We start from the raw sequence: 24,548 nt of genomic DNA, 5'->3' as shown, positions 1-24,548 counted from the left end.
ATGGGCTTTGTCTTTGGTAAATAATTTCTCATATAGAACAATGATTATGATTGTTAAACACTGGTATACCGTAAAAGCAAATGTTTTGGCATCAGCTGCTTCTTCATTGTACACATCCAATTTCATTGGTTTGTAGAAAAATATTGAATTATGCATAAGAGAAAAGTCTTAGATAGTCTCCAAACAGAGCATATTTTGAGTAATTTGAGTATTCAGGAACACTGAGTTCTTCAGCCAAGGGGTCCTCAGGCCTCTGAAGTAACATTCCAGTTTTGTAGGGATTTGTTTAATAATCTTTCCTTACTCTGAGTCAACATCTTAGTCCCTTCCACTCCAACTCACTGGTAGGTTATTGTCTACATCAAGGCCTCCCAGAACAAGTGTCCTAAGCTGTCATCATCTGTGTGATGCCAACATCATACTTTCCTCCCCTCAGAGAAGACTGTCTCTAGTTGTGCCATTCAGCAACATGTTCTTCTGAATAATTTCTTTTCAATGTCTCTATTAAAGGGTGCTATCTGCAGGTAAACCTATTGTAGATGTGGCTTTTTTCTTTTTTTTTTTTTTTTTGCCAGAAGCAGAGCAGTCTTCTTGATTCTGCTTATTTCTCTTTCACAGTACAGTTTCTACTTCCTGTTCATAGCAAAAGTTACTATTGACACTAAGGGTTCTAATACATGAGCTGACAGTTGTAGGCTCAGGAAAAGTAATTTATAAGCTGTCCAGTGTTCAGCAATGAAGAGTCACTGGCAAAATGCCCTGGACACAAACCACAACTTCAAACCTTACTAGATTGTGACTTGATGAAATTACTTAATCATTCCAAACCTCTATTTTTTGCCTTTAAAAGCCCCACACAAAACAATGCTGACATAACAATATTGGGTGGAATTTATAATTATGTGAAGTGTCTAGTGCAGAATCTGAAAAACTGTAGGTACTTGATAAATATGACTTCTCCCTCTTCTACATCAAATAATGTAGATTACTTCCAGGAGTCCCAGTCACTTCTTATTTACTTCTGACAAATGATTTTTTTAAGTGCTAATTATAAAATGGACTAATTATGGTGTGTAGCCTTGGGAAATTTTACAGTAGGTCATTAAAGTTGTAATTGTGATGCAACTATTTTTTAGATAGAGATCTGATAATAAATCCCCCAGAAACCTTTATATAATGTAGCTTTTTTAAATTTGAAGCCAAGGAACAGAATGAGAAAACTAGAGCTTTTCATCTTCAAAAGAGTTTATGAGTTTTAAGTAAATTAGTAGGCATAGCTCTCTCTTGTGCACCAGGACAGGACGATTAGCCCTATTGGCAAAGCAGGAAATGAGTGCCCAAAGGGATAGATTATTCTACCCAAGGTGCTGTGAACAGAGTGAGAATGTGAGGATTTGTGCCCATGAATGTGCAGTAAATTGCCCATGAGTTTTTGTGTTAGAGGTGGGTGTGTGTTGGAAGGAGCTGGGAAGGTTCCTAATGAAAACTGATGCAAAGGCTTAATAGGATAGTTTTTACAAGCTTAGTAAGATTTCTGCTGTCTAGAGTAATCAGGGATAAGGATCTCCTGCTGCTGGTGTTAAATTACATGAGTGTTTATGTTATATAGATATGGATGTATAGATATATACCTAATTCTGTGCTATATAGAGTTATTGTTTTTAGTCACTAAGTCGTATACAACTCTTTCATGACTCCATGGATTGTAGCCTGCCGGGCTCCTCTATCTGTGGAATTTCCCAGGCAAGAATACTGGAGTGGTTTTACATTCCCTTTTCCAGGGAATCTTCCCGATCCAGGGATAGAACCTCTGTCTCCTGCTTTGACAGGTGGATTCTTTACCACTGAGCTACCAGGGAAGCCTGCTATGTAGAGTGCATGCCCTGTTTGTAAGCAAAATCCATCCCGTCAGATACCTGTTCACTTTACATCCCTGCTCTTCCCTTTTTTAGTTCTGTTCTCTGTGTGTACCTCGGAACCACGTTTCTTAGGTTCTCTTGACCAGTGGCTTCTGAGTGGAGTTGGCCAATAGGAAGCACTAAATTGGAAAGCAGAACTCCATTTCCTAGTCCTCCCCCACCCCACCCCCGCTTTCTATTTTCTCTGTTTCTTGGTTCATTTAGGGTTCCAAATCCCAATAGACCTACTGGATCTGTCCATTTCCTGGACTCAGGCTTTGTCCCTTCAGTATTGGGGTGAGAGTGATTTCATGTTGTTGTCAATCCTGAGTGGCTCTGTTGTTCTTCCTTTAGCTTCTTACCCTTTCTCCACTTGTTCAATCAGTTGTCTATTAAATCTCCTGGTTTCAAGTATTTCAAGAGGTTTCTGTTTTTAGATATACCAACTTTTTCTTTTTCAATCTATTTAATTTTGAATGAGCATGTGAACTAAGAGATTAGACTGTTGATGGTATGTTATTGAGTCTAAGGTCATTAAATATCACGCATTTTTCTTTTAGGCTTTTTCTAATTAATTAAATTATGCCATGATATAACTGTGGGCAAATCACTAAACTCTTAGTTTCACTTTTATCTTTATCTGTACAGTAAGTATAAATTGATAGGTCCTCTCTTCCTCAGTTAATGAAATGAAGCACTTTAAGTATATACATAATGCAATATTAACAGTCACGATACAGGGTAGAGAAATCAATGTGACCTAGTATTGGTTTAACTTGTGAAATTCATGGTCTAACACATGCTTTCCATGTGTCCTGGGAACAGAAGTTAATTTCTCTAAAACTTTGGTCTCCTTATCTAAGAAAATGTTCAATTCATCTCCTTTTTTTTTATCAGTTTCATGAAGATTACTTTGTCTAACCTTTATAAATGTCTTAGCACTGTTCTTTCAGTAAAGGAGGTCTTCAAGGAGACTAGATTGCTCATCTATTATACTGCAAGATGTAGAAGTATTTTCTGATAGCACTTTCTCTCTGATTTATTCCTGGGTAAAACACATATGTTTGCCTTGGAGACGAACAGAGATCATTCTGTCATTTTTGAGATTGCATCCAAGTACTGCATTTCGGACTCTTTTGTTGACCATAATGGCTAATCCATTTCTTCTGAGGGATTCCTGCCCACAGTAGTAGATATAATGGTCATCTGAGTTAAGTTCACCCATTCCAGTCCATTTTAGTTCTCTGATTCCTAGAATGTCGACGTTCACCCTTGCCATCTCTTGTTTGACTACTTCCAATTTGCCTTGATTCATGGACCTGACATTCCATGTTCCTATGCAATATTGCTCTTTACAGCATTGGATCTTGCTTTTATCACCAGTCACATCCACAACTGGGTATTGTCTTTGCTTTGGTTCCATCCCTTCATTCTTTCTGGAGTTATTTCTCCACTGATCTCCAGTAGCATATTGGGCACCTAATGACCTGGGGAGTTCCTCTTTTGGTATCCTATCATTTTGCCTTTTCATACTGTTCATGGGGTTCTCAAGGCAAGAATACTGAAGTGGCTTGCCACTCCCTTCTCCAGTGGACCACACTGGATGCAATCTCAAAAACGATAGAATGATCTCTGTTCATCTCCAAGGCAAACCATTCAATCTCACAGTTATCCAAGTCTATGCCCCAACCAGTAATACTGCAGAAGCTGAAGCTGAACGGTTTTATGAAGACCTACAAGACCTTTTAGAACTAACACCCAAAAAAGATATCCTTTTCTTTATAGGGGACTGGAATGAAAAAGTAGGAAGTCAAGAAACACCTGGAGTAACAGGCAAATTTGGCCTTGGAATGTGGAATGAAGCAGGGCAAAGACTAATAGAGTTTTGCCAAGTAAATGCACTGGTCATAGCAAACACCCTCTTCCAACACCACAAGAGAAGACTCTACACATGGACATCACCAGATGGTCAACACTGAAATCAGGTTGATTATATTCTATGCAGCCAAAGATGGAGAAGCTCTATACAGTCAACAAAAACAAGACCAAGAGCTAACTGTGGCTCAGATCATGAACTCCTTATTACCAAATTCAGACTCAAATTGAAGAAAGTAGGGAAAACCGCTAGACCATTCAGGTATGACCTAAATCAAATCCCTTATGATTATACAGTGGAAGTGAGAAATAGATTTAAGGGCCTAGATCTGATAGATAGAGTGCCTGATGAACTATGGAATGAGGTTCATCACATTGTACAGGAGACAAGGATCAAGAGCATCCCCATGGAAAAGAAATGCAAAAAAGCAAAATGGCTGTCTGGGGAGGCCTTACAAATAGCTATGAAAAGAAGAGAGGTGAAAACCAAAGGAGAAAAGGAAAGATATAAGCATCTGAATGCAGAGTTCCAAAGAATAGCAAGAAGAGATAAGAAAGCCTTCCTCAGCGATCAATGCAAAGAAACAGAGGAAAACATCAAAATGGGAAAAACTAGAGATCTCTTCAAGAAAATTAGAGATACCAAGGGAACATTTCATGCAAGGATGGGCTCAATAAAGGACAGAAATGGTATGGACCTAACAGAAGCAGAAGATATTAAGAAGAGGTGGCAAGAATACATGGAAGAACTGTACAAAAAAGATCTTCACGACCCAGATAATCATGATGATGTGATCACTAATCTAGAGCCAGACGTCTTGGAAAGTGAAGTCAAGTGGGCCTTAGAAAGCATCACTACAAACAAAGCTAGTGGAGGTGATGGAATTCCAGTTGAGCTGTTTCAAATCCTGAAAGATGATGCTGTGAAAGTGCTGCACTCAATATGCCAGGAAATTTGGAAAACTCAGCAGTGGCCACAGGACTGGAAAATGTCACTCTAGTGATATTACATTCCTTTGAATTCTATATTGAATTTGCTGATTATGGATAGTTTCTTAATTTTGGTTAACTTACCTGTACCAGATTGCATTTTCTTTTGTTTTAATTAAAGGTCAAGAATCTTATCATGTCACTGTTAGAGCTTTCCATCTTATGCCTTCTCTAGCTTACCCAGACTCACCCATGTTATTGTGTTATTTTCCCAGTTTCTATATGACATTCAAGTTTAGAATTATACACTATCTGATCTTGTGCAAGCTAGGGACAGAAGTGTCACCACCTTCTTTAGACCTTGCTTGGTTACTAGAACTCTAGCCAGTTGAACTGTGATGATTGATCTCCAACAAAACCTGTACTTTTACTGGTGACTGAAAAGTTGGACATCAGAAATAGCACATGGATTCAGGAATGTCATTGTTTTTCAATAGGAAATGTGAAATGGCAGAAAGGGGAGCACTGGATTTACAAATAGAATCTGTGTATTCTAATCCTTATTCTCTCAGTTATGATCTCTGATAGTTTAGGCAAGTCTCCCATCTTTGTTTTAAATATTGTTCTCTGCAAAATGAGGTGGTTGGTTTCAATGCTGTTTATATTTCACCTAACTCCACAGTACTACAGTATCAAAAAACATTTAGATTTGGTTCCAATCTCTACTTAACATCTAGCTGAATTTTGATTATATATGTGTGTGTGTGTGTGTGTGTTTCTTACTAAGACTATATTTTTAGGACAGTTTCAGGTTTACAGCGAAATGAATATACAGATATTTCCCATATACTATCTGCCCCACATATGCATGCTTTCCCCTTGAACAATATCCCCACCAGAGTATTCCATTTGTTACAACTGATGAACCTACATTGAGGCATCATAATTTTACAGAGCCCATAGTTGACATTAAGGTTCACTCAGTGTTGTGTATTCTATGGTTTTGGATAAATATATAATAACATATGTCCATTGTTATGGTATCACACACAGTATTTTCACTGCCCTCAAAATTCTCTATGCTCTGCCTACTAATTTCTTCACCCTCACCCAGCCCCTGGCAACCACTGATTTATTACAGCCTCCAAAGTATTTGCCTTTTTCATAGTGTCATATAGTTAGAATCATACGTATGTAGCCTTTTCAGATTGAATTTTTTCACTTAGTAATATGCACATAAATTTCCTTCATGTGTTATCATGGCTTGATAGCCCACTTCTTTGTTAGTACTTAATAATATTTGTCTGGATGTACCATAGCTAATTTATCCATTCACCTACTGAAGGACATCTTGATTACCTCCAAGTTGTAGCAATTATGAATGAAACTGCTATAAGCATCTGTGTGTAGGCTGTTTGTGGATATACGTTTCACCTCCTTTGGGTCAATACCAAGGACATGATTGCAGAAGTGTATAGTAGGAGCGGGTTTAGTTTTGTGAGAAACTGCCAAGCTGTCCTCCAGAGTGGCTGTACTATTCTGCATTCCCACCAGCAGAGAATGAGAGTTTATGTTGTTCCACGTCCTCGTCAGCATTTGGTGTTGCCAATGTTCTGGATTTGGGGCCCTCTCAAAGGTGTGTAGACATAGCTCATTGTTTCCATTTGCATTTCCCTGATACTCTGAATGTGGATCATTGTTTCATATGATTATTTTCCCTCCGTATATTTTCTTTGGCGACATGTCTTTTCAGGTCTTGGTCTGTTTTTTAATTGAGTTGTTTGTTTTCTTATATAGAATTTTAAGCTTCGTTTGTAGATTTTGGATAGCCCTTCTGTATCAGATGTGTCTTTTTTGAGCATTTCTCCCAGTCTTGCCTTCTCATCTTTACACATTGCCTTTTATGTTATATCTTTTTGTTTCTAAGATATGCTATAGTATTAGGGAAATTCTTGTTATTGAAAATCAAATCAAGATGTGATGTAAGAACTGGATTATGGAGCCAGTGAAGCTAAGAACTGGAATCATTTTTAAAATTAAATAATTTGCTCTACTTCCATACTTAAATTTCTTCATCAGGTAAGTATGCATGTGTATACACACACACACACAATAAACAAACAAAAAAAATGTAAGTATGCTTATCATGAAAAGCCACCAGCCTTGGTCTTATCATTTTGCACTAATTCCCTGTTCTCATTCGACTAATATTTGGCATTTTCCTAGTTGTTAACTTTGTATCTCTAAATAATAATATATTAAGCCCCTATTTCTTTATCTATTTTAGTTATGATGCATTGACTTTCCATAATGATGGAAATTTAAGTCATTTACACAACCCGCCATTTCTTCCCACTCCTCTCTACCTGGTTCTGTCATTATTTGCAGTTAGCAAAGTTAGACTTAATGATACATTTCAGTAAGTAGAATAGTATGGTTAAGAAATTGGGGCTTTTTTGTGCAAAACTGAGGGTTGATCTAGTCACATATCTCCCTGCTTTCCTCCTAATAGATTTCTAGACTTACAGTAACGATTATATTTGACTGAGCATCCATTTAAACTTACAAGTCTGTGCCTTTTTTTGTTGTTGTTCAAGGCAAGACCTCACTTTCATCTCAGTCTGAGTTGCATGAGGCTTTTAATATGAAATCACTTTCCATTCAGTCCAACGCTTCCTTGTTGCTGATGAATGTCATGCATAATGAAAGATTATATCCGTTTATCCTCAGCAGTAAATCATTTATCACTCAAGGGAGATATATTATTGTGAATTCTGATCAAAGCTGCCCACTTCCTTTAGCCAGCAGAAATGCTGCACCCTGTTAGAGGATTGTACAATATCCTGCGAGAAACAGGAAAAATTATGCTATTGAATGAGGGTTTGGCAAACTCTAGGGGTTTCTAAAATGGCTTTTTTTTTTTTAAATCATGTTTCATGTAGAATTTTCTATGATCCAGGCATGTGAACTGTAGGAGTCTCTTTTTAGCTTTCTTCACTTAATTAAATCTGAAAGCGGTGGGACTTTTTGCAGCTTGCTCTGTGATGTCTACAAACAGATTTGTGAATGACATTGTGTGGATATTTTGCCCCCTTTCTTAGGCAATAATTATTCCCACTTCTTTTTGAAGCATGCTGTGCATGGTTTTATCAGTTCATTTGCTAATGAGTTCCTTCTCTCCTTTATAATGCCAATCATAAAGATGCCTTTTAAATAAGATTTATCTCTCAGATTTATTTCCTTTTCACTCTGCCTTATCAAGCTGTGTACTGCTTTGCTTCAGGGAATCACCCACAGTATCCAGGCAAGAAACAAGGTTGGCCCGTTTGATCTTTTGTTGATATAATATTCACTCACTGTCTCCTGAAAGCATTCAGTTCCAGAAAGGACCTCACAGTCCTCCAGAGGAGTCTCTTCTTATGTTGTGTCTTTGACTGGAGGTATCATTGCCCTATGTTTCACATCTCTATTCACTGCCTTTCAAATTCAACAGCATGTGAGTGCCTCAGTATTAAAGTGATCCTAAGTAGAGTGAATTGCAGAAATAAGGAGAAAGAATGGACCGTACTTCTTCCTTTGGTCTTACTTGGGCTCCTGGCCAGGATGCTCTTACAATTTATTCAGAATTTATGCAAAGTGGTAGCTAGTGATCCACACAATTGAGTCACAAATCTGTACCTAACATCGCCAAACAACATTGCTTCATTTGATGTTCATCACATTCTAAAAGTAGCCTTTCAATGTTTTGGCCATTGAAGAACTAGCAAATTAAGAACCTTAATTTGCCTCCTCCAGACTCTATGAACGCATTATCTTCCTTGCTTGGTCGATAAAAATAAATACAAAACCCCAAGCTCCTTATACTTAAAACAAGAGATTGCTAAATTTATCAGAACAAATTATAGTGATAGCAAAAATATTATGCATTAACTTTAATCTAGGTGTTCCTATTGATGGTTCTTTCTTCTTTGACTAATCGGAAGTTCATCTACATACAACTGCCAGGTCTAGAGAATAAATTTAGGACACCCAGTTAAATTGAAATGTCAAATAAAAATAATGCATTTTTAGTGTAAGTATATACATGGGCCACACTATTGCCAAAAAAATGTTTATTTGAATATCAGATTTAACTGGGTGTTGTATATTTTATCTGGAAACTCTAAAACATGGAAGAATCCAAATTCTGGTCTTTGCTATGCTATAGATATAAATTACCTAGCTTAGTAACTGTCATGGACCGAATTGTGTCTTCTGAAAACTCATTACATTCAAGCATTAAATATCAGTGTAACTGGATCTGGAGAGAGGGTCTTTAGGAGGTAATAAGATTAAATGCAGCCATATAGGTAGGGTCCTCTTCTGATAGGATTGGTAGCCTTAGAAGAAGAGGAAGAGAGAGATTGACAAGGGGGAACTATTGATAGGTCAAGCTCTCTCCACCATGCAAGGTAGCAGAAGCAGCCATCTGCAACCCAAGAAAAGAGCCCTCACCAGACCCAGGCCCTGCTGGCACGTTGATCTTGGATCTCTAGGCTCCAGAACTGTGAGAAAATGATTTTTCCATTGTTTAAACCACCTAGTCTATGATACTTTGTTATGGCAGCCCAAACAGGCTAATATAGTAAGTTTAGAATGTTTTATTCTGGCTCAGTTTTACATTTCTTGCTGAACTGTGAGCTGATAAGGATGATTGCCACTTCTCTTCCATTGACTAGCCTGAACATGTGAGTCAATTGCTCTCCTAATTTCAAGTGAGTAGAGAGAGAAAAGTGAAGGAATCTGCTACCAGCTGAACCTTGAACATCAGAGAAAGTCTGTGATTGGCTAATCTCACTATGTTGGTGAGATTGAAAATCAAAGTATTAGCTGCTCAGTCTTGTCTGACTCCTGTGACCCCATGGACTACAGCCTGTCAGGCTCCTCTGTCCATGGAATTCTCCAGCCAAGAATATTGGAGTAGGTAGTCATTCCCTTCTCCAGAGGATCTTCCTGACCCAGGGATCAAACCCAGTTCTCATTACAGGCAGATTCTTTACTGTCTGAGCCACCAGACAAGCCCTGGTGACATCTTACATGAAAATTTTAAGAAGGAGGGATCATAGGGAGTAGTCTGTGAGCTAGTTGTTCAGTCATGTTCAACTCTTTATGACCCCATGGATTATAGCCCTCCAGGCTCCTCTGTCCATGGGATTCTCCAGGCACGAATACTGGAGTGGGTTGCCAGTTCCTTCTCCACGGGATCTTCCTGACCCAGGGATCGAACCCAGGTCTTCCACATTGCAGGCAGATTCATGACTATCTAAGCCACCTGGGAAGCTCCACAGGGAGTAGATGTAACGGTAAATCCTGGTCTGGTGTTGGCTGAGAAATATCAAAGGCAGTCATGGGAACTTTGAATTAAGGAAGTGGGGGAAGAGAGCATGACTCTCCTCTGAATTTAATATTAGAACCTAAATTTTCTTACTATTAAGCATATTTATAAGGATGAAGGGCAATCTAGGTCCATGCAATGTGTACAGAACACACACTAAGTCAAGACTCATAACTCCACTTAGAGGTGAGCCCCTGACGCCATGGAGAGGTCTATCACCCACCTCTGTCATGTCTCTCAGTGGCAGCAATAGGAGTCTTTCTGCATCCACAGGACATTCCTTTTCCACCATAGTAGGCTATCTCCCTTGAAAACTAGAATCTCACATTTGTCATGATAGATTTTGTGTATACAGGAAATTAATAGCATAGCATTTTGTTAATTTGAATTGATAAAGCAAAAATCCATCCATCTTCTGCTTGTCACTATTACCCCATAACCCTTTTGTTCTTGATAAAGGCAACTATTACTGTACTACCTCTAATGTGATATTGAATTTGGGAAGTCTTCCTGCAAGAAGGCCAATAAATTACTTCTTAATTTACCCTTTTACCCTAAAAAGAGTTTTTTTTTTTTTTTTAAGATGCAGTAAAGCCAAAGCTAAATTAGATAGAATGGCTTTATTTTGCCCACATGGCTGCCCTGGATAATACTGCTATGTATTTTAATCTGAGTAGTACCTTCATGCCATCCTATGTGTTTTAATTTTGTTAATGTGGTAGCAAAGGTAAGTGAGGCTCTTGACCAAATAGGGGCAGAAATTTCTATAAAAGCCAAAAATTTATTCAAACTAACATGAGAACTCAAAAGTGTTCAAAAGTGAATGTGCCATATATGAGAGTAAGATGACAGTGTAAACAGGTTCTGTCTCTCTGGTTCTAAAATTGACCAGTGAAGTGTATGGGTGACTGCTGGACCAGGTACCTAATATTTACACATGATTGAAAGGAACTTGCAGTTGAGAACACACATGGTTTACATATATATATGTATGTATGTATGTATGTATATATGTGTGTGTGTGTGTGTGTATATATATATATATATAAAATTTATCAGACTTGAAATCATTTTTTTCCTTTTTGTCTTTAGGGCTCAAGTATTAACTGAACGCAGCACACCTCCTAGATTTGAGCAGATGCTTTCAAATTTACTTCTGAAATCATATCAGTCTCACGATGAAGTAATTTGCCTCCATCTACTTTATCATCTTCAGTTAATTTATTTATTTTAATTGGAGGCTGATTACAATATTGTGGTGGTTTTTGCCATACACTGACATGAATCAGCCATGGGTGCACATGTGCTCCCCATCCTGAAGCCCCCTCCCACCTCCCTCCCCACCCCAGCCCTCAGGGCCATCCCAGTGCACTGGCTTTGAGTGCCCTGTTTCATGTGTCGAACTTGGGCTGGTCTATTTCATGTATGGTAATATACGTGTTTCGATGCTATTCTCTCAAATCTTCCCACCCTCACCTTTTCCCACAGAGTCCAAAAGTCTGTTCTTTATATCTGTGTCTCTTTTGCTGTCTTGCATATAGGGTCATCATTACCATCTTTCTAAATTCCATATATATATGTTAGTATACTGTATTGGTGTTTTTCTTTCTGACTTATGTCATTCTGTATAATAGGCTCCATCCACTTTACAATCCAAACTTGGTTAAAGGGAAATTTTTAAAAAAAGTCCTTATATATTTTTAAAATTGCAGGTATAATTTCGTTAGCAAGAATAATCATAGTTGTAAGATAAGTGACATCATAGGCAAAAATTGCCTCAGCCATGGAATTTGTGATATGTTGATAACACTTCAGAAGATCTTCATGAGTTCAAAGACAGCTGTTGTTCTACAGTTTAAAAGAATTCAAATCTAATCTTCCATTTATAGTTCAAAGGATTTTAGAAAGACAGTACCTACAGCTAGACTATAGGTAAATTTAATTCCAATTTTGGTTAACTTAAATATCTTGCTGTCTTAATTAGTGTTTTTTAAATAAGAGCACTTAATTAAGTTCTAAATTCAGCTAAAGAAAGCTTACGCCTTAATCAGTGTCACAATATTCTCCATAGCAAAACCTAGATCTCAGCCTCAGCAGTGAGTGGCAGGGAAGAGAATGGGTTCTAACATCATAAGTAATTGTTGAGCCTATAGCTCTGGGCTGCAGATGCTTACCTTGAGAAGTTTCTAATCTTTCCAGCACACATCTGCATTCAGATAGAGACCTAGTTTGGGATTCTAACTTCAGGACTCCTCATTACTTCAGTGCTGGGCAGTTTACTCACCTTGGTCAAACTGTATCCTCTGTGCTTTTGCCTTTTTTTTTTTTTTCAAACTGAGAACAGTCCACAATCAAGAAATGTCATTTTTAAGAGTGGTACTCCTATTATAGAGCTTTCCCATCCATAGCTGGTGAATATCCATTAAATTAATCCAAGCTTAGGAGGTTTGCCTTTAAATCAGTAACCAGCCTCTGTGACATGGTTTGCTTAAGAACATTTTGAAATTGTCTAGTAATGTTTAAACCTAGGTCTTTATTTCTAACCATGAATCATGGCTTCTTTTCATGATATTTGGACCATATTTTTAAATACTAATCTTGGGAAAGATAGCTGAATGAACAATGGTTTATGTATCTATACAATTTCCATGAAGAATGCCAGAAAGTGCCACAGATCAAACAAGGACTTTAAAGTCAACCCTAGTTGAATTTGTTCAAAGACTTACTGGCTGTATGATTTTGAAACAAGAGGCTTAACCTTTGTGAACCTCCATTTCTTCACTTGAATAGCTAGGATGATGATTTCAAATTCACAGAATATTAAAACAAAAACTGTCACGCATTGAGTGCTTACCAAAACAACAAGTATTATTTATTCCTAATAATAATTCTAGGAGGGAGCTTCTATTGTTATCTCCATGTTACAGATAGAAGGAAGAAGGTAGAGGAAGGCTAAGCAGCTAGTAAATAGCCAATCCCAGATTTAAAAACCAGGCTGAGCTCCAAACTACCCTGCATCTAAAATGTAAAGTTTAAATGCCTGATGATTTTTCCATTTTGCCTAACCAAGTGCTGACTTTGAGGCTGAGGAGGATTGGCAGGAGATAAAGAAGAACACCTGGAGGGAGTGTTTTTTATTTTTGTCAAATCAGCGTTTAATAGGCCCCTACAAATTGGCAGACTTGTGTATCACTGACAAAGTGACTCCTTTCCTGTAATATCAAAGAGTAATTGCCATTTTTGTCTATGAATAAAAGTTGCCACAGTCAGGAAACAAACCATACAGTTCACTACCATTTCTCTTGTGAAGTTAATTGATTTCTGCTGATTGAAATTTTATGTTTAAATCAAGTTTCCAAGAAAGAAGCATGCATTATTTCTCTAAAATGCATGCAGAGACCAGACCCTATACCACAATTGAAGCAAACATTTCTAAGCTTCATACATTTCTCTTTGTAAATTATGTAAAATGGATTTTTGCAAATATGTGCAGTAGAAGGTCTCTAGGTATAAAAATGGCAGAAATGAATGTATGTAATATAATAACCACATGAGCTTGCTCATTTTATTCCTTCCTGGTATCATTCCTAGGGTTTAAAGTGGGGAACAGGAATATAGTAGCTTTGTGTAAAGTTCAGTTCAGTTGCTCAGTCGTGTCTGACTCTTTGCGACCCTGTGAACTGCAACACGCCAGGCCTCCCTGCCCATCACCAACTCCCGGAGTTCAGCCAAACTCATGTCCATCGAGTCGGTGATGCCATCCAGCCATCTCATCCTCTGTCGTCCCCTTGTCCTCCTGCCCTCAATCCCTCCCAGCATCAGAGTCTTTTCCAATGAGTCAACTCTTCGCATCAGGTGGCCAAAGTACTGGAGTTTCAGCTTTAGCATCAGTCCTTCCAAAGAACACCCAGGACTGATCTCCTTTAGGATGGACTGGTTGGATCTCCTTGCAGTCCAAGGAAAGCATCGATTCTTTGGTGCTCAGCCTTCTTCACAGTCCAACTCTCACATCCATACATGACCACTTGAAAAACAATAGCCTTGACTAGACGAACCTTTGTTGGCAAAGTAATGTCTCTGCTTTTCCATATGCTATCTAGGTTGGTCATAAATTAAATGTCTTTTAATTTCATGGCTGCAATCACCATCTGCAGTGATTTTCGAGCCTCCAAAAAATAAAGTCTGACACTGTTTCCACTGTTTCCCCATCTATTTCCCATGAAGTGATGGGATCAGATGCCATGATCTTTGTTTTCTGAGTGTTGAGCTTTAAGCCAACTTTTTCACTCTCCTCTTTCACTTTCATCAAGAGGCTTTTTAGTTCCTCTTCACTTTCTGCCGTAAGGGTGGTGTCATCTGCTTATCTGAGGTTATTGATATTTCTCCCAGCAATCTTGATTCCAGCTTGTGTTTCTTCCAGTCCAGCGTTTCTCATGATGTACTCTGCATAGAAGATAAGCAGAGTGACAACATACAGCCTTGACGTACTCCTTTTCCTACTTGGAACCAGTCTGTTGTTCCATGTCCAGTTCTAACTGTTGCTTCCTGACCTGCATATAGGTTTCTCAAGAGGCAGGTCATGTGGTCTGGTATTCCTGTCTCTTTCAGAATTTTCCACAGTTTATTGTGACCCACACAAAGCCTTTGGCATAGTCAATAAAGCAGAAATAGATGTTTTTCATGATACATGTATTGCTGAAGCCTGGCTTGGAGAATTTTGAGCATTACTTTACTAGCGTGTGAGATGAGTGCAATTGTGTGGTAGTTTGAGCATTCTTTGGCTTTGCCTTTCTTAGGGATTGGAATGAAAACTGACCTTTTCCAGTTTTTGTGTAAAGTACACCCATGCAAATGCTAAACAGAGAACAAGGCTATAAACTCAACAGCTGAGCATTATGATATAATTGAGGAAGATGTGATGGAAAGTTTTATGTTGGCTGAGCCATCCATGTAGATAGCAGAGACTGGCAGTGAAGACAGAGTATGAGTGGAGAAGAAGGCTGTGAAGCAATGATCACATCTCCCATTACTAAGTAAATGACCAGGAAATCAGAGGATGGATAGTACCGTTCCCCAATGGGACAGTTGTGTGTTGTTTTTGTTTTACTTTGCTTTGCTCTCCTGACAGGAGTAAGTGAGAGAAATGGAAAAATAATCTGAAAATGTAGCGAGGTTGTTGGTCACAAGTGAGAGTTCTTTCATTTTCACTCGAAATCATTATTATTATTAGTTCTAATAGTTACTATTCAGAAAAGAGTTCAAGGAAATAAACTGGCATGAGTATTGTAACAAAACAGATGGGCATGGTCTGAAGTTAGCCATGTGGGCTGATGGCCGAGGTAACCACTTTTTGCTGGCCAAAGAATGCCCATTCTTGTGGGAACATCAGCAATTGAGCTAAACATTAAAAAAAAATCTCTTTGCGGAGGGTTTTCTGCACCCAGGTTGAGTGCTAGGTTCATTGCATCTGTTTTAACACCCAAGACAAATCAAGTATTTGCTTCTAGCTGACAAGCATGCATATTGTAATTTCTCATCTTTGTCAGTATTGTTCTCTTCTCCTTTGTCCAAGGATTGCCTTTTAAAGCTTTTCTCTAAAGCTGGGCTTTTCTTCAGGGACTGTGTATAAGAAGGAAATGAATAGAACGGGTGGCTTGTTATTATAGATACAGCTGAATAAGTGGGAGGGGGATGAGGGCCAAACTAGAAGGATGTATTGAATAGGAAAGTGAAGTCTGCGTTTGAAACCATACAACTGGCCCTATCACTGTAGAAAGTGAGGGGCCTGGCCCCAAAACTCACCAGGAGAGATACTTTGCTGACATTTTAAGCCTGGCTCAGAATCTGCGATTTCTTTCTGTCACTTCATTGCCAGGAGCCAGTCTCCCCTATTCAGGGTTTTCATTGTTGTTTGGTTGCTAAGTCTTGTCCAACTCTTTTGTAACCCCATAGGCTGTAGCCTGCCAGGCTCCTCTGTTCATGGGATTTCCTAGGTGGGAATACTGGGGTGGATTGCCATTTCTTTCTCCAGGGGAGATTGAGTTTACACTGTGGTTATTCTGCTGACAGTAAGACTCTTCCCATTTTCTTTACACACCTGTTTATCCACTGTGGCTGTATTTCCTATTCTGAGCCTACTTTTTGGCCATCTAGCTGTAGGAAGAAAAAAAAAAGGCTTATGTGTAAGAACACCAGGGAACGTTGATATATTTTAATAAAATTGCTATCATGATGCAAGGCTTTCCAGGGATAAATAAATTCAGAGAACAAGAGTGAATGAATTCAGTGGAGCTTTGAACCAATGCATAGTAGAAAAATGATAGAGTATTAACCTGATTACGACTGAGCAACCTTCACTTCCACTTTTCAACCTGATTAAAGCAAGATATGTGCTTAAAAAAATGTATTTACCATTAAAGATTACATATGTACTTTTAAAATTTTATTAATTCCATCATGCTTTACTAAGATGAACAAGCAGAAAGAACTTCTATTATATGAATTTCTTTTGTTCTTATACCTGTATCTCTCAAGAGAGCAAAAATCTTAAAAAGCAGTCTCAAAATTCACCCCTCCCTGCAACTAACACAAACCACAACAAACATGCCCTGATATTTCTTGAAAAGATACACTGTTTATCACACTGTCAGAAGGTCTGCCAAACTCAATCTATTCAATAGAGGTGCATCGTAAGACTTTTTTCCTTTGCTTTATGTGTTTAATAGTGTCATAAATTCAATCCACCTCACTGACTTTACCAGCTAGGCATATTTTGTCTTCACATTTGGATGGATTTGAACTTATCAAGGTGACATGCGTGATTTTTAAGTGGAAACTTTAATTTGTTATTTCTTAAAACCCAGGACCAATTAGCAGGGATACATCGCCACCTTAACAAAGGAGCAGAGCTTTCCTCTACCTAGTCACACAGCCCTTAGTGGGTTTCCGAACTTGAGCCAGGCTACTTCAATCTCATCACACCTTATTATCTACAGCAGGCTGATAGGAAGGCAGGGTGAAGCCATGCACTGTCCAATTTTCATGGTAACCCATGAGGCCTGAGCACTTCAGAGTGGGCTCAAAGCCACAGCAAACCAGTTGAAGACTAGAACAGTCTCAAACATCTTTCCTTATTTTCTTTTCCTCACACAAATACTCCTTATAAAGCAAAACAAAACAAAAGCACTTCCCCTTAAAAGCAGCAATCTCCCTAGGATACCATTGTCGTATTAAATTAAGATACAAAGAGTGAAGTGTGCTTAAAATCTCCCACATATGTTGGAAATAAAGTCCTCAGAAGTGAATGCATGCAAGCACCTAGCACCTAACTCATCATTAAGGAAAATTAGAATTAAAACACTGTGGATCAAGTAATTCTGAATAAAGATGATGATGTTAAGGCAGCTTCAGAGAACAGAAATTTATTTTTTCATCACAAATGTGCTTCCATCTTAAGTATTTTCTGACTTTGTACAATTATCGAATCAGTAATATGCCTGCTTAATTTCAAGTGCAGTAAATGAATTTCTTAAAGTTTATGAAAATATGTGTCTGCTTAAACAAATTCTCTTCATAGCCTGTTGGGTATTTGAAGTGTCCACGTATCAGAAGTCTTTGTTCTCAGTCTATAGGGAAAATTACCAAACACACTCCAGTGTGTCAGGTTTGAAAAGGTGCTAAAGAGAGCCTGCCTCATTACCTTTATTCCACTTTAGCTCACAGTGAAAGGTGGGAAAATTACCTGGGTGCCTTTCACTGTGATAGCTCCAACTGCCATAGACCTTATCTAATAGTTTATTACGCTCAGAAAACAAAGCGTATTCTAGAGAAAGAATCCACGGCTCCTGTCTCTGACAGAATGGTCTCTTTGAATTCTTTTGTCGATTTCATAGATCTCTAACAACCAGAGGATTGTTTTTTAAATCTGCTTTTTATGCCAGCAGCACAATTTCCTCCTCAGTAAGTAGGACAGATTCATCCCAGGAGCACCAATGGATGCCTATCTGCTTAACTTGGGCATGACAGATTAAGCTTCAAGCATGTGCACTAAATGCCGCCTCCTTGCTTACACCAATTGTTCAGAGGCAGGCGAGTGGGGCCTCAGCTGCATTGTTCCTTGAACTGTCAGCTGATGAGCCAATACTATTCTGAGACGGCCAACCAGCCTTGATTGAGCAAAGACCGTGGACAGGCAGGGCTGCCTAGACATGCCTCACTGCAACGGCTTTCAGGTAAATATCTCACCTCCAAATTGCACCTGCCTTAGGAAAGTTTCCCTGGACAACGCCTTGCAGGAAGCGTGCACTTGTTTGCTGAATATAAAAGAGAAAAATGAGGAGAGAAAAATGTGAGTTTAGAGAAAACGCAGAGACCTTTCATGTAGAGATAGATACTTTTCCTATTTGGCCAGATCTGAAATAAACGCTGTTATTTCTGGCCCAGCAGTTAGGTGGCACTGACTGGAAAAATTGCTAAGTAAAAAATAAAAGTAAAATTAGCAAATGAACAAACTAGGAAAACATGAGGAGAATGAACAGTAGGCTAGATCTACCGATAATGTTTGATCAATTATGTTAGAAAATGATTTTTATTAGAAAAATGACACTTGTAATATGATGCTTTCTGAAAGAGCATTTGCAGTCTTTTAGAGACCAGTATGTTGCATAAAGAAAACTGCAGAATTATAGTATGAGGATAACAATTATTCATAAACCATGAGGGGCATCTTAAATTGCAGTTGTTTGTTCACTAGATATTACCTATAAAACTACAAAAGAAAGGTGGTGCTGCTGTTGTTTTTTCTCCCCCACAGACATAAGACTCTAGAATCCATCTGTCAATGTTAGATTGAGCCGAGCATCACAAAAGCATGAATGTACTGTTCTCATGGTGATGTAATTGGTGGCTATTTTGCTCATTGAAATCTCGAACCTTTCACAACCACATGCGTATGTTTGTCATTTATCCCTTTTCTCAGGTGCAAAGAAGGCTACCAAGGAGTCCGTTGTGATCAATTTCTGCCGAAAACTGATTCCATCTTATCGGATCCAAGTAGGTCATGCATTTTTCTTCTGTCTCTAACACAATATAAAGCTCGGAGTCACAGTTGCTAACTCACTGACCACCGGACCTCAGTTTTGTGTCTCCAAATGCTGCCGAGGGTGGGAGCTGGGGACAGGCGTTCACCTTCAAGGTCTGTTCAGAACTATCTCTGCTGAGGTGCAGGTCTTCTCCGGGGATGGAGCCTGGTTTCCAGATTCATCTCCACTGCTATCCTCCCATGGGAACTGCAAAAACTCCTGCTCCCTTAGCTTTCAGGCTCCCTTCCTGCCACCCTATTATGAAAACAAGGATATAGAAACATCAAAGACCGTATTATTTATCTAAAAGAGTGTTAAGAGAACTGTTATGTCATACTGCTTCTTACCTTCTGGTTGGTAATTTGTGAAAACATTAAACCCTATTAACTTTAACCTTTCCTAATGTAAGGAAATATACATATAAAATTAAATAAGAAGTTTTCAGACTAACTGTGAAAATCCTTTTTTTAGCAACCCTATTCGCATATCAGCGATTACAGTACCAACAACAAATTTTTTTTTTCCGTTCATGAAAGAAGACAATTTGCTGCTAAGAAATATTGCCATTTATTTCTGTCTCTGTGGAGTAAAAAATAATGTTCTATACGAATATGCTCAGTTCTAGTCAAATGTGAAATTTATCCTTTATCTGTAAATAATCTGATCTTTCAGTGACTGCTACAGTTGAATCACCACTAAGAAAGGGACTTTTATTGAATCAGCAGTTTAGTTCAGTGAAGATAATGACAGCATTTTCAGATTGTAAAAGCAATGTTTTGGTTTCCTGAATACCAAACATGAATAACATAAACTTTAGCAAAATACCATGTATTGATGGCAGCCAGTGGTCACCCTGTCTGTGAATGTGCAGGTTGCTGTATAATGAACATGTTAAGCCATCCTTCAACACTTTTCCAAGTGCTTATTTTTATTGCCCCCCCCACCCTGAATTTTTAAGTACGTTTCCCTGAGTAAACAGAATATTTTTTTAAAGAAAATTTTCGTGTAATTCAATTTGCTTGTGTTTTATCTTGACAAGGCAAGCTGCCACCATACAGCATTAACTATTCTTTTCTTAGCAAATTTAGCTCTCATAAAGAAAAGTTTACTGCTTAAAAGCCAGTAACCAAGCTGGCCATGGTTGATCTCTGTTCTCTGAAATGTGAGGCTCTGGTCTCTAGGAGTTTCCCAGGTAGGGGACAGTTACTGGAGTATGTGGTGTCTTTTCTATCTTGTAGTTTTAGCCACTTGCTCAGCTGATGTCTAAAGGGTATGATTGTGGCTGGAGACATGTATTTGCTGCATTAGAAAGCATAAAAAGAAGAATGGGTTTGTTGATTTCATTTTCTTTTTATTCACTTTGATGTACTTAGTTTCCCTTTTTTTTCTCTCTTTCCTTCTTCCTTATTCTTCCCTTCTCTTTCCTTCCCTTTTATTTTCCTTTTTCCTTTCTTCTTTTTATTATTTTCTTTCTTACCTGTGCTCCCTGTCTTCCTCCCTCCCTCTCTTCCTTCCTTTTTTCTTTTCCTATATAGCTGTAGAATACCTGTTTGGTACAGGGTACTGGAGCAGGGCTTGCATGCAGAACAAAATAGATAAAATAACCTTTCTTTATACAATCTAATAACACCTTTGCCATTCTATTAAACATAATAGTCCATCACTGCAAATGTTGCGAATGAGAGCACTGTATGTGTTGAAGAAACCAGGACTTGAGAAACCAAGCACGGCACTCAGAGTTGGAGAATTCAGGTTTTTTATGCCGGTGGGCCCAGAGGAGTTAAGCCTCCAAGCTCTGAGCTCCGAACAAAGGGGTTACAGAGTTTTTTATACATGGACAGGCATGATTGAGCGGGTTTGCAGGGGTTGGGCGATTGCAAAGAGCAGGACAAGGGTGAGTGAGATACGGCCTAATTCCTAGCATTGTGAGTCCCCACTTTCTGAGACTACATGGCCTATGTGATCCGGACTTTGCAAGGAGCAAGCTGAGTTACAGAGGCAGAAGGAGCAGGAGGTTTTATAAGATTTTAACTTTTCCTCTTCACTCCCTCCTCTTGATGCTTCTATCACTCATTGTAGAAAGCATCATCTCATGTTTTGGTACGACATTCAGAGCTCCCCTTCATTTAGGGGGCTATATGGAGTTATTATCATTTGTAACTTTATGGATTCAATTTGAGAGGTTATGAACTGGGTAATAGCGTTGAGCATACAAGGGCCAAAAAGGAGCGCCACGAAGAACATGAGAGGACTGGTTAAAGGGAAAAGCCACGATGCCCAGCTCCAGATATTGTTCCAGTTATCCCAGGCGTTTGCTAGTCCCTCTCTCCTTTTGATGATTTGTTCCCTTAGCTGTTGGGCCATGTCGCTAACTATTCCTGATTGGTTTACATAAAAGCGGCATTCTTCATTCAAGAAGAGGCAGAGTCCTCCCTTTTCAGCTGTCGGTGCATCTAGCCCTCTCCTATTCTGTAAACTCACCTCAGCCAGGGAATCTAGTTGGTCCTGTGAGGCCACTAATGATTTGGCCACTCTCTCAATGTCGTCTGTGAAGTCCTTGGATAGTGTATGGTAGAAGGTGGTTGATGAAACAATCCCTCCTATTCCCATACCTATCCCAGCCGTAATTCCCAGGCCAACTAGTAGGGGTATAAACTTGATGGCTCTTTTTGACTACATGTGTGCTGCCAGAGTAACAGTGACAGTCTGGTTGGTAGGGACAATATTCATCCGGGGAGTGAGGAAAGCTAAGGGGCAGATACCCCTCCAATTGACCAGTAGACATAAGTAAACAGCTGTCCCACAAAGAGGCCTTGATGGGGGCAACACCATATTGTGTTTGTGGGAGGATGAGTGAGCCACTCACCTTTTAAAGTTTGATTACATTTGTTCCTGGTTAAATTGCCTACAGGTTCAGTCCCTCCATCATTTGTAAAGCATTCTGGAGCCTTCTGAGTTAACTCAATTGCCCTTAAGACTGGCTCTTGTAGGGGGGGGATCTATAGGAGTTCCCATGGCTGCTGCATTATTTCCTGGTACTGGTGTAGCTAAGTACTGTGGAGCTCCTAAGGGTAAGCAAAGTCAGCAATCCCTGGGCAGCTTGGCGCTGGTGTCATTAAGAAGGCAAAGACTTGCGTTGATAACTGGGTACAGACGAGGGTCTAAGAGGGAGTTAACTCTGGAACCTGGGTCATACAGCCAGCAGGCAGAGCCTGATTTTTTAGAGCAAAGATGATCCATGATTTCGTTTGTCTGCATTATTGTTCCTGTCCAATAGGTTTTTCCATTTATTTGGCAGACAGACACTTGGTCTGGGTTGTAACATCTGTGTGGCATTTGGGGGTAGATGGAGGCACAGTGGCATGTCAGCAATGCCATGGTGTTGGGATACCGCCTGGGGTCTGGATCCTTTGGTGGAGGGAAGATAGTGGCAGTGAGGAGTATAACTGGAAAGCATTTTTGGCACCCAGACCTCTGGACATGCATCTCCTGATTATGAAGGCAGTAGGTGATTGGCCTACAGGATTGGCTATCTATACATTGTTCTAGCTGATGGTTAAGTAAGTGATTTTCCAAGGGTTGACTGTAATGTTGACAGGTACATGATGGATAAGGACCGGCACCATCTGTTACAGCAAGGGACACCAGAAGGCTGCAAGCAGCCTGCACATAACAGATAACTGAGCACTAACAGAAAGTTTTCTCCCCATATTTGGGTGGCCATGGCTACAGCAACTGAGCCTGTTTTGAAGAGGGGTCAACTATACTGTGAGCAATTTAGTTAAGTAGGGAGAATCAATCATAAGAGACATCTAATAAGAATGAGGCTTCCCACTACTGAGAGATAACAGACAGCTAACCACAGCTTCTGACCCAAATGCCAGTCCTGGAGTGCTACTGAAGCTAGTCCTGTAGTGAAGAGCACAGCAATAATACCAATCAGTGACAGAGGCCAGAGTTGACAATGAGAATCCATCTATATTTTGATAATCAGATCCTCAAGCTTCCACCATGCATTGACCAGCCAGCTGCTGGAGTGTGGCTGGAGCAAGGCTGAAGAATCCTCAAGCTTCTGCTGTCCTTTGACGAGTCAGCTTCTGGAGTGACTACAGCAGGGCTCAGCGTCCTTCGTGGCTGACGGCTGTTGTTTTTGGAACCAGACCTTAAGGGGATTTTCGGGGTCCCGAACTGTTTTCCAGGTGTCCGCACCACAGGAAGCCACTGCCTTCTTGACTCTGGTGTGGTGGATGCAAGGGATGATGCCTGTAACTTTAATAGCAGTAGGGGTTGCCAGGACGACCATGTGAGGCCTGTCCAAACTGGCTGAAGTGGTTCCTTTTTCCAGTCTTTTACCCACACCTCATCTCCTGGCTGATAGGGATGAACCCAATTGCCCAAAAGAATGGGTGGCCTTTCTAAGATTTCTTGGGTGATATGGTGGAAGACTTTTCCCAGGGCCTGGAGGTGTCGGGACATCTCCAGGTCAGCTAGTTGTTGGGGGTCTCCCTTGAGTTTTCCTATCACTGGGGGTGTTCTCCCATATAAGATCTCAAAGGGAAAGTAGCCTGAGGATCTCAGGGTGTATCGGGCTTGGAGTAAGGCTAGGGGTAACATGTCGAGCCAAGATAACTGGGTCTCCTGTCAGAGTTTAGCTAATGTAGTCTTGCGGGTCTGATTCGTGTGTTCAACTTTCCCTGAGCTCTGTGGCCTGTAAGGGCTATAAAGCTTCCATTTGATTCCCAGTGTCCTGGATAAAGTCTGGATTATCTCAGACACACAAGCTGACCCATTGTCAGACACTATGGAGAGAGGCAGCCCATATCTGGGGATTATGTCTCTTAGCATGGCCTTGGCCACTGTTCGTGCCCATTCAGTGCACGTGGGATAGGCTTCAGCCCATCCTGAGTACGTGCAGACTATCACAAGTAAATACTTACAGCCCCTGTAGGGCTTGACTTCAGTAAAGTCCACTTCTAGATCTTCAAATGGTGGTGTCCCAACTGTCTGCACCCTGGGCTGGGTCTTGGTCCTTGGCTGGCATTTTGTGCACAAGTCACACATCTAGCGCTAAGCTGGGCGCACAGGGTTGGGAGCTCAGGAGTGAAATAGTCACCGCTCAGTAAGCTTTCCAGCTCAGTTTTTCCTAAACGAGCTGTCTCATGGTGTTGTTTTACCAGCTAGGCTGCTATATTGTTGGGGACAAAGAGTCTTTGGTTTCAGAGCTTCCACCAGCCCTCTTTTTTTTTTTTTTTTTTAAAAATATTTCTCCCTTATTTAGAGCCCATTGATCTTCTTCCTTGGTATCTCTTGGAGATGGAGGCAATTCTGGTGCCAAGTGGACGTTGAAGATTGACTTGGGGCCCACTGTGGGGCTGGGTTGGGTCACTGCCT

General features: G+C 39.8%; 1 protein-coding gene across 5 annotated transcripts in view; it reads left to right on the top strand.

Annotated features, from left to right (window-relative positions):
• NRG3 (neuregulin 3) overlaps positions 1-24,548 on the top strand; it is a 1,229,096-nt gene that overhangs the window by 894,728 nt on the left and 309,820 nt on the right. For all 5 annotated transcript variants that reach the window (XM_018042558.1, XM_018042557.1, XM_018042554.1 and 2 more), the window contains exon 3: positions 19,055-19,128. In XM_018042558.1, coding sequence (XP_017898047.1) covers positions 19,055-19,128 — 74 coding nt within the window. The remainder of the gene's footprint in view (positions 1-19,054; positions 19,129-24,548) is intronic.

This window comes from Capra hircus, chromosome 28 (assembly GCF_001704415.2).
Source record: "Capra hircus breed San Clemente chromosome 28, ASM170441v1, whole genome shotgun sequence".
Classification (NCBI taxonomy): Eukaryota; Metazoa; Chordata; class Mammalia; order Artiodactyla; family Bovidae; genus Capra; species Capra hircus.
The sequence above is the reverse complement of the archived record's forward strand: the minus strand, read 5'-3'. Positions and strand labels throughout refer to the sequence as shown.